The 15,972-nt window shown below is 39.7% G+C and overlaps 1 protein-coding gene across 1 annotated transcript in view; it reads right to left on the reverse strand.

The window, feature by feature from the left end:
• Nucleotides 1–9,176, reverse strand: part of atp10a (ATPase phospholipid transporting 10A) — a 40,737-nt gene extending 31,561 nt beyond the window's left edge. The window contains exons 1-3 of the mRNA XM_053430826.1: nt 8,539–9,176; nt 4,443–4,647; nt 2,947–3,032 (exon numbers count right to left, since the gene is read on the reverse strand). Coding sequence (XP_053286801.1) covers nt 2,947–3,032; nt 4,443–4,647; nt 8,539–8,963 — 716 coding nt within the window. The 5' untranslated portion in view covers nt 8,964–9,176. The remainder of the gene's footprint in view (nt 1–2,946; nt 3,033–4,442; nt 4,648–8,538) is intronic.
• Nucleotides 9,177–15,972: the final 6,796 nt, after the last annotated feature.

Below are 15,972 nucleotides of genomic sequence, written 5' to 3' on the forward strand. Positions count from 1 at the left end.
TGTTCCTGTGTGGGATTTTTCTTTTAACCACTATGAGCATTTCTACTGCAAACAGAGACAAAAATGAAGTTAGGTGTAACACAGCAAATTAGCTGAGTGACAGGCACATTGTTGCAGCTAACAGGGTGCCGACAGCTATAGACAAAGACCACACCAAAGTGAAAATATACTTGTTCAAAGAGAACATACTTATGTCTGACTCTAACACATTGATCCACATTGTCACAAGTTTGAAAGACTTTAAAAACACAACACAGTTTGCTTCCTGAGCACTTCCAGGCACTGGCTTCCACCACAACAAGTACTCGTCTCTTCAAACATGCATTTCCCAATGTCCATTAATTAACTAGCAGGCTGGCTTGAAAGACAGTAGTTAGACCTAAACCATAGATACAGTGCCTTGCATAAGTATTCACCCCCTTTGGACTTTTCTACATTTTGTCATGGTATAACCACAGATTAAAATTTATTTCATCGTGAGTTTATGTAATGGACCAACACAAAATAGTGCATCATTTGGAAGTGGGGGGAAATATTACATGGTTTTCACAATTATTTACAAATAAAAATCTGAAAAGTGTTGAGTGCATATGTATTCACCCCCTTTACTGTGAAACCCCTAACAAAGATCTGGTGCGACCAATTGCATTCACAAGTCACATTTGCAAGTCACATAATTAGTAAATAGGGTCCACCTGTCTGCAATTTAATCTCAGTATAAATACACCTGTTCTGTGACGGACTCAGAGTTTGTTGGAGATCATTACTGAACAAACAGCATCATGAAGACCAAGGAGCTCACCAAACAGGTCAGGGATAAAGTTGTGGAGAAATATGAAGCAGGGTTAGGTTATAAAAAAATATCCAGAGCTTTGAACATCTCTCTGAGCACCATAAAATCCAATATAAGAAAATGGAAAGAATATGGCACAACCGCAAACCTACCAAGAGGAGGCCGTCCACCCAAACTGAAGAGTCGGACAAGGAGAAAATTAATCAGAGAAGCAACCAGGAGGCCCATGGTTACTCTGGAGGAGTTGCAGAGATCCACAGCTGAGGTGGGAGAATCTGTCCACAGGACAACTATTAGTCGTCTACTCCACAAATCTGGCCTTTATGGAAGAGTGGCAAGAAGAAAGCCATTGTTGAAAGGGATCCATAAAAAATCCCGTTTGGAGTTTGCCAGAAGCCATGTGGGAGACACAGCAAACATGTGGAAGAAGGTGCTCTGGTCAGATGAGACCAAAATTGAACTTTTTGGCCTCAATGCAAAACGCTATGTGTGGCGAAAACCCAACACTGCCCATCACCCTGAGCACACCATCCCAACAGTGAAACATGGTGGTGGTAGCATCATGCTGTGGGGATGCTTCTCTTCAGCAGGTACAGGGAAACTGGTCAGAATAGAGGGAAAGATGGATGGAGCCAAATACAGGGAAATCCTTGAAGAAAATCTGATGCAGTCTGCAAAAGACTTGAGACTGGGGCGGAGGTTCATCTTCCAGCAGGACAATGACCCTAAACATACAGCCAGAGCTACAAAGGAATGGTTTGGATTAAAGAATGTTAATGTCTTAAAATGGCCCAGTCAAAGCCCAGACCTCAATCCAATAGAGAATCTATGGCAAGACTTGAAGATTGCGGTTCACAGACGGTCTCCATCCAATCTGACTGAGCTTCATCTTTTTTGCCAAGAAGAATGGACAAACCTTTCCATCTCTAGATGTGCAAAGCTGGTAGAGACATACCCCAAAAGACTTGCAGCTGTAATTGCAGCGAAAGGGGGTTCTACCAAGTATTGACACAGGGGGGTGAATACTTATGCACCCAACAGATGTCAACTTTTTTGTTCTCATTATTGTTTGTGTCACAATAAAATTTATTTTGCACCTCCAAAGTACTATGCATGTTTTTTTGATCAAACGGGAAAAAGTTTATTTAAGTCTATTTGAATTCCAGTTAGTAACAGTACATAATGGGAAAAAGTCCAAGGGGGGTGAATACTTATGCAAGGCACTGTAGATTAACAATGCAGCACATACCAGAACGTTTTTGGTCTGGCAGAGTGGAGACATTTGCGTGACCTTTGACAGCGACATGCCTAAAAGATTAAGAGTCATCCAATCTCAATTTAAGACCGTTTAAAGATAGGTTTGGTAATCCTGGAAAAAGCAGGCTAGACCTTGAAAATATGCAACAGATAGATCACATCCCCTCTCGTCAAAGCTAAGCCACAAAGCTACGCACACTGCTTGACAGCTGCTAATTGCGGACTTTTCGATGACTAGCCAACTTCTATCGCATTTGCTTCAGCGGCGTATGTCTCTCAGACTGAAGACTTTGGTAAAGTGCAGTGAGAGCACAGGCAGGGTGCATGAAGGCCAGCAGGTCAGTGACAGACAGGAGCACCAGCCAATCTTTTCATTCTGACCAGACAAATATGATCAGAAGTGCTTCAGAAAGAACTTACCAACCCTATCTTTAAAACAGTTTCAGGACCTGCAGCCACCCTGTGTTAAATAACTGAATGGACCAGCTATTTTCCATGCCTACAGATACAACAGCTCTTGTTATGAGGTTGCAAAGAGCAGCTGATGATTCATTTTATTCTGCTTCTAAACAAAGCACTTGTATCTAAAAACGTGCACGGCCAAATGGGTGAAACCCTGCCACCGCATCCCAAGAAGGCCAATTGTAATCTTGATTTGGAAAAACTTTGAGTCATAATTATAGGTCGGAAACTCCACACATGTCAACAAACCGCTGTTTCACATTATTTCCATTTCAAAGCTCAACACAGAACAAAATGTTACTGCATTCATTTATTACCAAGTGAAAATGAAATCCTTAATGAGAGTTAACAAATTAAAAAGCCAAGCATCTCTGAGTCTAAACAGATGGTGGGCGTCCGCCAACCACATACACACATGGGAAGGAAGTACTCACATGTAGCCTCGAAATCTGTTCAGGTCATTGTTGGGTTTTTCACATTCAATTACGCTGTTGTATTTTAAAGGGTCGAAATCACAATCCTGCAAACAGAAAACAGGTAAATACATTTTTTTTCCCTTCTTATTCATGACATTTTTTACAATTCCTGACCAAAAGAGCTGATGGTGTCCTGACAAATACTTGGACTAAAACTACACTCCAATGTCTAGCTTGTATGTGCAACTTTTCAAGAGTGCAATACATACTTCATATCACAACGATAAGTTCGATAATTTATCTGTAAGTGATGTCTTGTGGAATTTTGTGATGTCTGTGTCTTTTTTTGAAGTGTTTAGATATTGATAGGATTTTAATGAATTTATGTCTGGGGGAATTTTCAAGTTTTCTTTGCTGTGTTATGGTTGAATGCTCTATCTGGACTGTTGAGAATAATCTACCCATCTATAGTATATGTGTGATTTATTAGTGTTTGTCATTATGTTGCCCTCTTGCATCGACCTTGTTGGTGCTTTTTATTTCTCATATAAATGTATCTTAAGGTAATTCCAAAACTTTTCTAGTCCAGGAAAATACGATTTTCTATTTCCCCAAAAACTTTCAGGTTTTTCATGACTTTTTAAACTCTTCCTTTAATTTGAAAAACATCCAAACTGGTAGAGATATACAACAGTTAAGGGGGGGAAATATTGTACTTTAAACTCAGTGACATTTCAATATTTCATATTTTTATTTTATAAATTACTGAATGAGGCTGATTATCAAAACTGCAATAATTATTCTGCTGCTCACTGCTATATTTATTAAATTATTAGTTTTATCTGTAGCCCCCAGAAGTGGAAACATTTAAGAGCAACAACCAGAGGCTGCTTTCAGACAAGTTAAATAAAAAAATCGGGGGGGGCTGTACGTGGAATCGAAATGTCTGAGTCAGTTGCACTTCCCTGAAATGTTCCTGCCTGCCCCTTAGTAAAATAGAAAAATGTCAGATTGTGGGCAGGAAAATTTCTGTAAAATTTAAAGCGAGCAAGAGTTTGTGTAGATGCCAGAAGGAGTCAAAGCAAATTCAGGCTCCACCCCTCGTCTGAAAGATCTGGAAATGTTCCTTTAGTTGAGAACGCATGTCTGACAAATAAAAACTCTGGCTGCATTCTTCAGAGTTCAGATGTCTGATAACAGTAAAAGACACACAAGTTCAGAATCCAAGATTTAAAATAAAAAAACTTAAAATGATCTTCTAGGTTCTCTCAATGGATAAATCCTAATATGTGATTGGCTTAAGGATGTAAGCTAAAACTGTGACACAAACCTTTTCTGAATTTATTACTTTGTGACCAAAGCTCCTTACCAACTAAATGAAACTAACCAACAGTCTGAAACTGCAGAATACACACTGAAATCTGAGTAAACGTTAGCTTCTATCAAAGGATTTAACACACACACACAGTTTGTGTGACCACAGGAAAACAAGGGGTGATGAGCATCCGTCTCACCAGGTCAAAGAAGCTGCGGACGACCTGCCTCTGCTTGAGGTTGGTCTCTCCGTCCAGTGTGGCGGTCTCGATGTGGCACAGGCGGTCAGGGTCGCTGGAGCTCAGCAGCAGAACGTCGGCGGGGAGGATTTCGTTGCATCGCAGCCTGATGAAGTCTCCCACCCGCACCTCCTTCCAGTATTTCTCCAAATAGCGTCTCTCTGCTCTGCAAAAACCATGAGGAGGCAAAAGAGATGGTGTAAGCTGGGGGATGAGAGATGTGTAGCTATTGTTTTCAATAACTGGTGGTTCTATAAACAGAAACTTCAGATCCACTTCCATAAATCTGGAACAGCGGACATGTTGAGCATGAAGGAGGACAGACTGTTTGCTGGTGCTAAAGCTGTTACCAAAGACTATAGTGGTAACAATTCCTCTTAACCTAAATTATTCCTCGCAAAGTCTTACACAAAATGTCCATCTAATACTAAACAGGTCCAAAATGTATGATCACAACACTGCGTCCTCAGAGGACTATAAACATACTGTATGTGGGATGTAGGTGGAGGGACCGGAACTTTCTCAGGAGGTTTAAACAAATGTTATTCCCCAACTGAAGAGAAAAGGATCTCATATCTCATGTAACAAAACACTGCCTTTGTCACAAGTCAAACACTTTTTGGTTTTTAGTGTCAACACACAGATTCTTCTCTCCACAGATGTGGTTGTGTTGTTATTGTAAATGATATCACTAATCTGAGTGGAATTTGCTGCATTGGACAGGATAACAGCTCTGAGACTATAATAATGTTAACCAGCCTTTATTTCTGTACAATGTGACCTGGTATCAAATATACTAAATAATAATATATAGCTCTGATAGAAACCACCCCTATACACACACCCGGACACACACTCACTGAGATTAATGAGCTATATCAGAGTACATAAGAATATGTCTTTCCTTTCATTGTCACTGCAGTTCACGTGGTTTCATCATGAACATCAGACTATTTCCATGCACAAACTGTTTAAAGAGAACAGGAATAACACAGAAAAAAACACACAGGGAACATGAGATAGTAAAAACTCATCTTCATAACAGTTTGTGAGGTAGAGTTATTCTATTGCCTGGAAATAAAGATAACTCAATAACCTATGAATAAAAAGTATTTAGATCAAGGCAGTGTTGATGTGTGATTCAGCTTTTTAAAGCCAAGTGTGAGACATTTATACCAATGCAAACAGGGGCAAGAGGCCAAAAATAATTACTCGTAAAATGATGCTTAATTATCGGTCAACTTGTTAAACTCATCAAATAAGTGAATAATTAAGTGAATAGTCTTTTTTTCTTTTTTACAAAATATTGCATGCACTGTAGGGCTAAAAAGATTATTAGATTAACTAAAAACTTCTTAGTATCTGTTTTAATAACTGATCACTAACTGAAGTTATTATTAATCTCTGGTTCCAGCTTCTCAAATGTGAAGGTTTCTTGGTTTCTTGGTTTTTATTCTCAGTAAACTGAAAGTCTTTGAGTTTTGGACAAGTGGTTCATTAACTAGAGCTATTTGAAGGCATCACCATGGGCTGTGGACGACTGTAACAAACTAAATGGTCGTTACTTTAAAACAAAAGCCATTTGTAACTTCAGTTTCTACTTTCCAGCTGGGAAAAATGTGCATTTATTTTGAAGAGAAGAACGGGGAAGGCTTTTTCTGTAAGAGAAATAAGATTTCCTGTCACAATGAGGTAAAACCAAGAACAAAATCCTGAAACAGCTGAAGAAACAAATAAGGTAAATATGTCTACTCCTTGTGGACACATTTACATTTTAAATGTGTAAATCTAGTGAGCACATGGCTTTGTTATCTTTACTTCACACCTTATTAAATGTACACAGCCAACTGGAACCATAACATACCAGGATCATGAATCTATGAATACTAATGGAAGAACCTCGAGCACTCTTCTTACTGGTGATCTTTGTTTAAAAAGGTCACAGCTACAGTGAAAACTTTACTTCTCAAATGAAAGCAACAGTACTGAATGGAGGAAATTGTTTTACTTCTGTGTCAGGGGTTTTCTGAGCGTTTAATTATTTGATCAATGTTTATTTTGATAGATTTATGTCAAAAACGACTTAAGTGTTTTCTGAAAACAAGTAGACTGTGAAAATGCATTATTCCTGTGGTGTACTGGTGGCCAGAGATCTACCCTTCAACGATGACTGTGAGAAATGTATCTTCAATTCTCCGTAAAGAAAAGAGGGCAGTGGAGAAGAAGTCCGACAGACGTCACTAATGAATGATCCGGTTGTAAAAGAGTATATCAGCTAAGATAGAAAAAACACTAGATAAACTGCTGTGGTAAAACTGAGGCGTTAAGTGACCTGGAATCCAGATTGTTTGAGGACAGCACCAGTAAATGCTGATGTCACTTTTAAAAACTGATTAGGAGCAAACTATTTACATTCCATTTAAGTACATTTGCAAATGTGCGATTTCAGTGTGTATGTGCATGTGTCTTTGTAGCAGCTTCACAATCTACATTTAGGAAGAATCCTCTGCTTTAAATCACGACTGTTTCCATCATTCTGACTCTGTAAATATTAGTGTTTTTGATAAAAATGGAATTTCCTTTATCACAAATCCAGACTCCCCCTACTTTGCCACGTGAAAAGTGGCTGTGTGAGGATGAATATTTGTTTTCCTAGACATGGGTTCACCTGTAGCTTTAGGGAAAGTGATCCACAGTGTGAGCGACTTTGTGTGTCACCTTGAGGAAAATGACACAGGGCTGTGGTGTGGGGTTAAGCCCAGTCAGCTGTTATTGGGCATGAGCAAGGAGATGTTTTTCACAATACTGCCAAAGCAGAGGAAAATTCAATTATGTCCAACCTTGACAGAACAACTCGGGTCAAGACTTTAGCTGAAACTCTGTAGCGGCCGAACACTGAGTCTTTTGATTACCGTGAATTATGCTCTGTACATGGTCGACAGTGCTGCTTTTCATTAGCAAAATACACTCTGCCTGTGTGCGCGTGCACACAAACACACGCACACGCGCACACACATGTCTGAATCGCAGGGCAACTCACAGTACGATACGATACATGATACATGGCCCACAATACCGATAATATCAAGATATAGGGATTCTGCGATAATCAATGTATTGCAAGACAATCATATAACGATACATCATGAGAACTGTCTACCTGAAGAATAAAAGATGCCCCTAAAGAGTAAAATAACAGGATTTGTGTATTTATTCACTGCAATGTGTGGTCACTCAGACTAAGATGAAACAATGTATAAAAAAGTGCATTGGTGAGTCCTCCTCAAACAGTTCTACGATATACTGTCTGTGTGCTGGATGTTGCGTGCAGAGCTCTTTGTAAACAGTCTATGGAGTAAAGTCAGAAGACTTTGAGTTTATCCTACCTGGTTTGTCTGCAATTAAGATTATATAATGAATGATTTTCTGAAAATGACAATAAATTTGCTTTGTTACTGTTCCAATTTGTGGCTTGTATATAAGTTTGAAAGATTTACTCAACTGCTCTTATTTTCTCACACATTGCATGTGTCAGTAATTTCAGGGCTTGTTAAAACATATTGATAATCCTATCTCACTAGTCAGGATGATTATGTAGTGATGTAACGATATTTTGTCCCACGCTTGGTTGGTAGTAGGGCAAAGAGGTTGTTGTTTTTGTTGAGTCATATTTTTAGGATTCACACCTCTCAGAAAGAGAGGCGGGCAGGAAACAGGTGGTTTTCTTCAGACTTTTAGATTCCATGTGTGATATACGTTGCTCCTGTGTTAGCCAGGTTTAGCTTGACTTTACTTCCTATCCTGGACTGACAAGGCCAAAGTGGATGCATGACCTAGATCAAGAAAGGTCAAAAACAATCAACACACCTTCAAAACTACAGGGTTTGACTCTTTAAAGAGTGGGTTGATTGTTTTTTCTTTTAAAGTGCCCTCATCTGCTCGTGTGTAGGAGGAAGCATTAGTTGCAGAGGACAGTTTGTTCAGTGGACCCTGATGGACAAACAGCAGCATCTGTCACACATCTGGCTGCCCTGGCTGTGTCCAGGCCCTGACGTACCTGCTGAAGACCAGACAGTCCATGTGGTTGATCTCTTTATCCGATCTGTGTCTCCTGTAGTCCTCCCACAGGTCTTTGATGGCAGTGACTGACAGGATGAACACCACGGGGGCCAGGGCCAGCTCGGGCTGGAACGCGTTGACAACCGGGACAAAATTCAGCAAAGCGATGAAGACAAAGTAAACATTGGCGAACCTATGGAACTGCTCGAAGAGGTTCTTTGGCAGGAAGGAGAGCACCGTGTACTTGGTGGTCTTTATCTTGTTGTTTGCATAGTGTCTGTTGGGGTTTTCTTCCCCTTTGGAGAGGTCGTACAGTAAGTTTGTGTGGACAGTCCTGGTTTTGTTCTCCTTGCTCTTCTTCTTCTTCTTCCTCTGGACTTTGGGAGCTTCGGACATCCCGGCGGCGTCTCCGCTCCGCGCCATAGCCCTGCCTCAAAACTTTCCCACACTTCAGCTTGTCGTGTCCACTCACACACTCACACGCGCACGGGAAAAAGCAAACAAAATGCCGCCTATGTTATCATTCTTTGTCCGTGCGAAGAGAGCCTCCCGTCAGTCTCTTCGTCGGGTCACACGAGCTGCTCCTTTGCGTCCATGTAGACTCTTCAGGAAAACTTTTGCTTGTTTAGCTTCTTGCCTTTTTTTTTTCCTGAGGATGCTCGGATAGTAGGAGGCTTAGCTCGGACTGCCCCCGGGCTCGCTACTCGATCTATACATCATGTGGATGGGGCTCAGCCCCTTGTCGCAGGGTGGCGCTGTGTGTATGCAGCAGCGGCGCCGCTCAGGCCGCGCACACACAGGATGCTCGTCACCGACCCGGTGGTCTCTCTCCTCTGGAAATCTGAGCCACAGGCCCCTCCCACCCCCAAAACCTGGTCTTTCAGTCTCCAAGTGCCACGCGGTATTATTGGAGTTTACATTGGGCTACAGGAAGCTGCAAGTACACACTCCCTAAACACTATTTATATATATGTATGTTTACATGTGTGAAAAGACGAGTTATACCGGTTAAAAAGAGTCATTCAACTCATAAGTAATTCACGTCTGTAGCACCTCTAATGCAGAATGTGAATGATAATAATAAAACTAATAATCATGATAATACTGCGGTGGACCAGACAGCTCAACATACTGCAGGTTAACAAAACCCATGCATATAGAAAATACACGTGCAAATTAAGAAAACATCGTTATCAATTCCAAAGTTGTTGACGTGTGCTACTCGTCAGTGGTGATGGAGCTTTACAAAGCATTGGACTACAGCCGAATTCATGACTTATTGGGTCCCCTCGAGACATTTCCAGTGTTGTTTCTGTATTTGCATGTGTTGTGACTTTTTCAGCGCATGTGTCATCAAATTGATGAAGTTGTTTTCTTCGTTTGCAGTGCGTTGAGCTCTCTCGGCCATCATAATAGTATTACTAACAACAATAATAACAGCAGGCTATTTACAGAAGCGTGAAGCGATTATTTAAAGCACTTTTGTTTAATTACTATTTATATAGGAAGATTTTAATAAGAAAAAAATCTGTTCCTTTTTCTGTATTAATGAGACAACAGATTTTTTGATTTAGAAAAACAATGGCAAGATGCTGCATTTGTATTCATGTAAATGGAGTTCTGAGATGATTTCATAGAATTGTAACAATCAATTTAAGCAACAAGGGTCAACAAACAACAATGGTACTCAAATGACATGACTAGAAATTAGTTTTGCTATATGACATTATTTAGTGCATGTATTTATAAATGTTTCTTCTTTACACTGTTGACAGGGAAAAACAACTAGCGTAACAATGTGCCATCAAAAGTGAAAACTACTCTACTACTACTTTATATTAGTGATGGCTGCATCAGGAAGTCATTTTTACTTTTTCTTGTGTGGTTCTAATTCTTTTGAAAACAGACACTAAACATTACCATCTTATGTTACAGTCAAGTCTAATGTAACTAAATTGACAAAACATCAGCAGATAGTTTGGGCCGTCAAGTCCATTCAGTGGTTGGTGCATAATCAGACTACTGAAAACTTCACTGACTAATCAGTTTTCCTTGCTAGCTTACCAGCACGACTTAGTGCCAAACACTGACAGGTCATTGACTCTGTGAACCTCCTCAGCCTCTTATCTTGAAAAACTGCAATAAGCTGTGAAAACGTTTAACCAGATGAACTACATCTAATAAAGGTAGCACCTAGTTGGTGAGAAAAGTTAAAACATCTATATGTTAGCAAGCATTTTAACTCACTACAGTGAAACACTTTTCTAAATAGCACAATACGAAAGGGAAATTTTAGGTCACACGATCACCACAACAGCCAAACATGTGGTACACAGCAGTTTGGGTGTTGATTTCCCTCAGTGTTTTTCCTACCCCCTAGTGGCCAAAAAACAATGATTGTAGCTTTAAATCACAGCGATTCTCTGACTCAGTGAAGTTACCAACAAAGCCATGTGTAACCCATCAAAAATAATAATATTTATGTTTTTATTCTATGTTGGTCAACTGTTGAGCTGCTATTATTACCAAGTGTTTCACAAAATTATTGTCTGACATTTTTTAAAAGAATCATCAGATTTGAAAATATAATCCCACAAAACAAGACACACAGCATGCGGTGCCTTTAAATGATACCACTAGGAGTCATTAACGTCACAGAATCCTACACAGGGGTTTAAAGTTTGTTGTGTGGATTTGAAATGTACCAGCAAATCATATTGTACAGGAGTAGGTAGCAGGAACAAATTCCTAAAGGGAATGTGGAGTCTTGCCCGAAAGCAAAGCAGTGAAAAATGAGCACCTCCAGAGACAGACTGTCCAATTGGCCAGCAGGTTCCCCAGAAGAGAATAAATCAAAGGCCTATACCAGCATCTGCAGCAGTTTGCCATGGGAACATCCAGCTGTTGGGCTAAAAACTAATGGCTGATTTTACGCTGTGGCATCTTGGCATGGAGAACAATTCAATTGCCCAATGATGAATGACCGGAGTGAGGTGCGAATCTGAGACAGAAAACCTCTGTGGCCTCAAAAAGAAACAAATCAAAACTAAGCCGGGCTGTATTTCTCAACTGAAAATGCTTGTTCTTTCTTTTTGCAAGAGAAAGTTTTTCTCTCTTGCAAAAACGTAAGGTTAAACTTCACCTGCAGATTGTCATCACCTGGTGTTAGGAGAGAAGCAGTGATAATGCTGTAAGACATTAGTTATCTACCCAATCACAGAAATATTTTGAATGTGTTAAAACTGCGAATGGAGAGTTGGTATTTTTCATTTTGTCACTGAGTGGAGTCCGAGTCCATATTCATATTTTCTGCCCCTTGTGTATGGAGTCCCTCCTCAGAGTGAGCTGGCATGCTGCCCTTCAACATAAAATTGTGGCACAACCCAATGGATCTCTTTAAATCACGGTCATGCATATTTGAGTAATGTGCTCTAGCTGTACAGGAAAAAGCATTTCTACCAGCAATATATTCATTTCAAGAATTCTGTCTATACCATAGAGTTAGGCCTCTCATCTTATCAGAACAAACTGAAAGACCTTAAAAAAATATGACGCACAAAGCATTGATCATTGAACTGTTTAGTATACTGACATTATTATATAGTTTAAGTTTTCGTTGTTAATTAGTTTTAGGGGGGAATGAAGATATTTTCCTATTCTGCGCTTGATTAGTCTATATTTTTGCGTCCTCTCTTAAGTTGCAACACGAGTAAGAAGCTTAGTTTCGTCAGTTTTTTAAGCAAAAATAACCTTTAGTTTTAATCTAAATCTAAATCTTTAGTTGCTGCCTCATTATTATCTCTTCGTTGGTACTTTTCTCAGCTCATTGACGTTTGAATCTTGACAATGGGACGGCCAGACAATGTTTTTGATAGCGTGGTGGCCAGCAAGGTTGGGAATCTTATACTTTTAATAAGACATGTAATACCTTAGTCTTCAAAGTAACTAATAATTATTAGGTAAATGTACTGGAGTAAAAGGCTTTTCCCTCTTGAATGTAGCACAGTATATTTTTTCTGCGAGAAATGAAAATGCTCAAGTAAAGAACACATCCATCAAAAATATAGATTTATACACTGTAGGTGACTAAATTCTCTTTACTTGTTCTGAGCGGTACAGTATGGTCTCTTTTCAGAGTGCCCTCAGGTGGAAGGTCAAATAATAGGAAAGTGAACATCCCACAGGAATGAAACAGGACTGCTCTGTAAATGGAGCCGACTGGAGGTTAACAGAGACACAGCTGCAGTTCATCCTCTGTCACAGGCAGCGAGCAACCTGCCAGAAGAGGGCATGATTCTCCAATCAGTACGGTGCGCTTCATTTCTCCCAGTGCAACATCTAGACTACAGGACGTGGGTGCAGACAAGGGAATGTTATAAATGGCCATACTGTAGGTGTTATATGACAAATGAAAAATCCTTCTTTATTTTTTGTTCTTTAAGGATGTTTCGGTTTACACCAACCTCACCAGTCTGAATGACCTGCATGATGATAATACTGTGAATATAAATGAATGAATCGTACAAATCGACTGTTTTAGAAGTGCGTTCAGATCACATGTGTGCTTTGTTACATTCAGACTCAATTTCCATTTCTTTACCCATGAAACTTTTAACATGGACAAATGATGAGGATCTGAATATGAAATATGTGAGGGCGTCCTGTGAAATCAGAAAATGTCTCTGGTGTGAAGATGATACTTCTGTTGCTGGGACGTTTAGCACCTTTGATGTGATCTGTAGCTGTGAAGAAAACCACGAGGAAGCCATAATGCACATGTTCTAAACTTTTCCATGTTCTGATAAGATAATATACCAACTGTTCAGGCAGTAAACCTGATGGGATGATCTGTCCATGGCTGCTGCTCCATTTATATCTGTATGTAAAAAATGTCTTTCGAGTCTCTGAAGTGTGAATAATCCGTCTCCCTGCCTGTACATCAGCCTGGTGACCCTCTCTTCATGAGAATGGATGTTATGTTTGTCACACAGAAGAGCAATTACTGCCGAGGCCACTGATTTCCTGGTGAGCCGGGAGTAAACCTGCTGATTCGGGTGAAGCGGCAGATCAATCTGTTGGATTGATGTAAAGGGGCTCGAGGTCATTGTATCAAAGGTGATCAGTTTCTGCAGATGGCCAACACAACCAAGTGAGGGATGATTCAAATCCTCACCTGTTCAACTTCCTTGGGCAGTGTTGAAGAATTCTTATTCAGTTACATAAATGAACAGTTATTGTCATAATGTTGTAACAAATTTGCAATGATCCTCTACTGTGTTAAGACATGCTGACTAAATAATTATGGAGATCTTTATTTTAAAAGTCTTTGGTTTTGGGTGATTATTCACCAAAATAAGAGAAATTATGATATCTACCTGCTAACTTCACAAATGTCTGTCTGTCTGTTTGTCTGTCTGTCTGTCTGTTTGTCTGTCTGGGGAACACATGCCTCAAGAACCATTGATCTTATTGGTTTCACACTTGGGACGTTTATTTTTAATGGCCAAAGGAAGCGCAGTGCCGATTAGGACGTGATACACTCAATATTAACAAAACATTTATAAACAGGTGAGCCGAGCCCTGTAGTCTGTCAGGTAGTGAACAAGGGAAATGCCCTTATTTGGCAAGGATTGCTGTTTAAAGGATACATATTGTGCTTTTTCTGCAAAGTTAAAAAGGCCTCAGTCAAGGTCTGTACATGGTCTGCCCCACCTTCCTCTGTGTGTAATTGTGAATGAATGTGTCTGAATGAATGAACACTGATGTCTTGGTATATGTGAGTGTGTGTGTGTGTGATTTGACTGGCAGGTCTGGGCATGGTTTACTTCTGCAGGTCCCTTGAACTCTTGCAGCTGATTCCCAATCACCTGATGCAGTATAAGAACCCTGGTCTGCCTCGCAATCATCACCAGATTATAAACTTTCTCTACACAGTCGTCTTGTCTTTGTATTGGCTGCAGTTCAAACTCGTTGTGTCAGTGCTTCGCCTGTCTGCTGATGACAACTATCTGCCCGGTTTAGAAGTCTTTCATTAAAGCTTTTATTAAATGTCACTCATTGTCTGAGTCTTAATATTGGAACGAAGGGTGACCTGTCTTAAAAATTCTTGGAGTGGTCGATCAATCACTATAGGGTGTTGGTTGAAGTTGTTCATGCTACTTTCAAATTGTATTCTCCTTCTCTAACCTATATGCTCAGACCCTGTTTATTAGAGTTTAGATTAGGGCCAACACAAAAAAATATCTAGTTCCGCTGCACATCCTCATGATCTTCAGACAGCATGACTCGAACTTAACGAAATCATCTGACAACATTTGACACAGTTCTACTCCTGCATGGTTTCCTTGATTGGCTCACATACATTTAGATGGGGTATTGTATTTAAGTCGTTTCTGCATTTTGATGATTATGTTGCAACATAGGAATTTCCAGCACTGCATGCTTTGAGTCACAAAGGACAATAAAGTGGAAGATTTAGGTAAGTCATATCAATTGACATATTGAGATTCTTTAAAACAATTAGTAAAACATTGTATACATCTATATATATATATATATATATATATATATATATATATATTATTAGTCAGGACCACTGTAAAAAAAACATGGCGGTCTCCACTGAGAGGACCCTCTCCCCATAATATAAAGTATTTAATAATAAATGGCCTATTCTAGGGTGAAACACAACAACATACATAAAAGGACAGAGGATGTCACACCATGTTTAAGCCCTATGAGACAAATTATGATTTGTGAATATGGGCTATTCAAATGAAGTCTGATTGATTGATATATACGATTCTGTTAGTTACACACCAGTGACATCATCACTTGGATTATTTACAAAAAAAATTCTGCCAATAGATCACTGTCACCTACATCTTACACACTGGCCCTTTAAGTGTACTGGAAGCTTGTGTACAAAGAACGCAGGGTCTTGATTGGTGTTTAATGAGAAAGCACATTGAATGAACATTCCTCCTGAGACTTTGTTAAGTGGATACTGTTCAGCTTAATTAAAAAGTGTTGCCATGTTGATGAAGACGAGATAAAAATAGGCATCTTCCTTGGCTGCACTGAGGAATGTGGGCGGGTGTAGCCCAAACAGGGCTGAAGAGCTGGGAAACATTTTTCAAGATAGAATAACACAAGATAAAAATGACTGATGTAGGAGAGACGGATTGAAGAATAAAATACAACCTATTCAAGTTACAAAAAATGTTGATGATGAGTTAATTATTGCAAATGCAAGGTGTCTGCATAGTTACCATGCTATATTAACATTAGCTCAAAGCACCTCTTTGCCCAGGTACAGCTAAACAGAGCTGTTAGCATGAGGAAAGAATCTTAGTCTTGATTTCACAAACACATGAGCAGTCTTATCAAAGTTCTGTTGATCCGTAGCTCTCGAGAAACACTGTCACTTTGT

Source organism: Pleuronectes platessa, chromosome 9, assembly GCF_947347685.1.
Source record: "Pleuronectes platessa chromosome 9, fPlePla1.1, whole genome shotgun sequence".
NCBI classification, from domain to species: Eukaryota; Metazoa; Chordata; class Actinopteri; order Pleuronectiformes; family Pleuronectidae; genus Pleuronectes; species Pleuronectes platessa.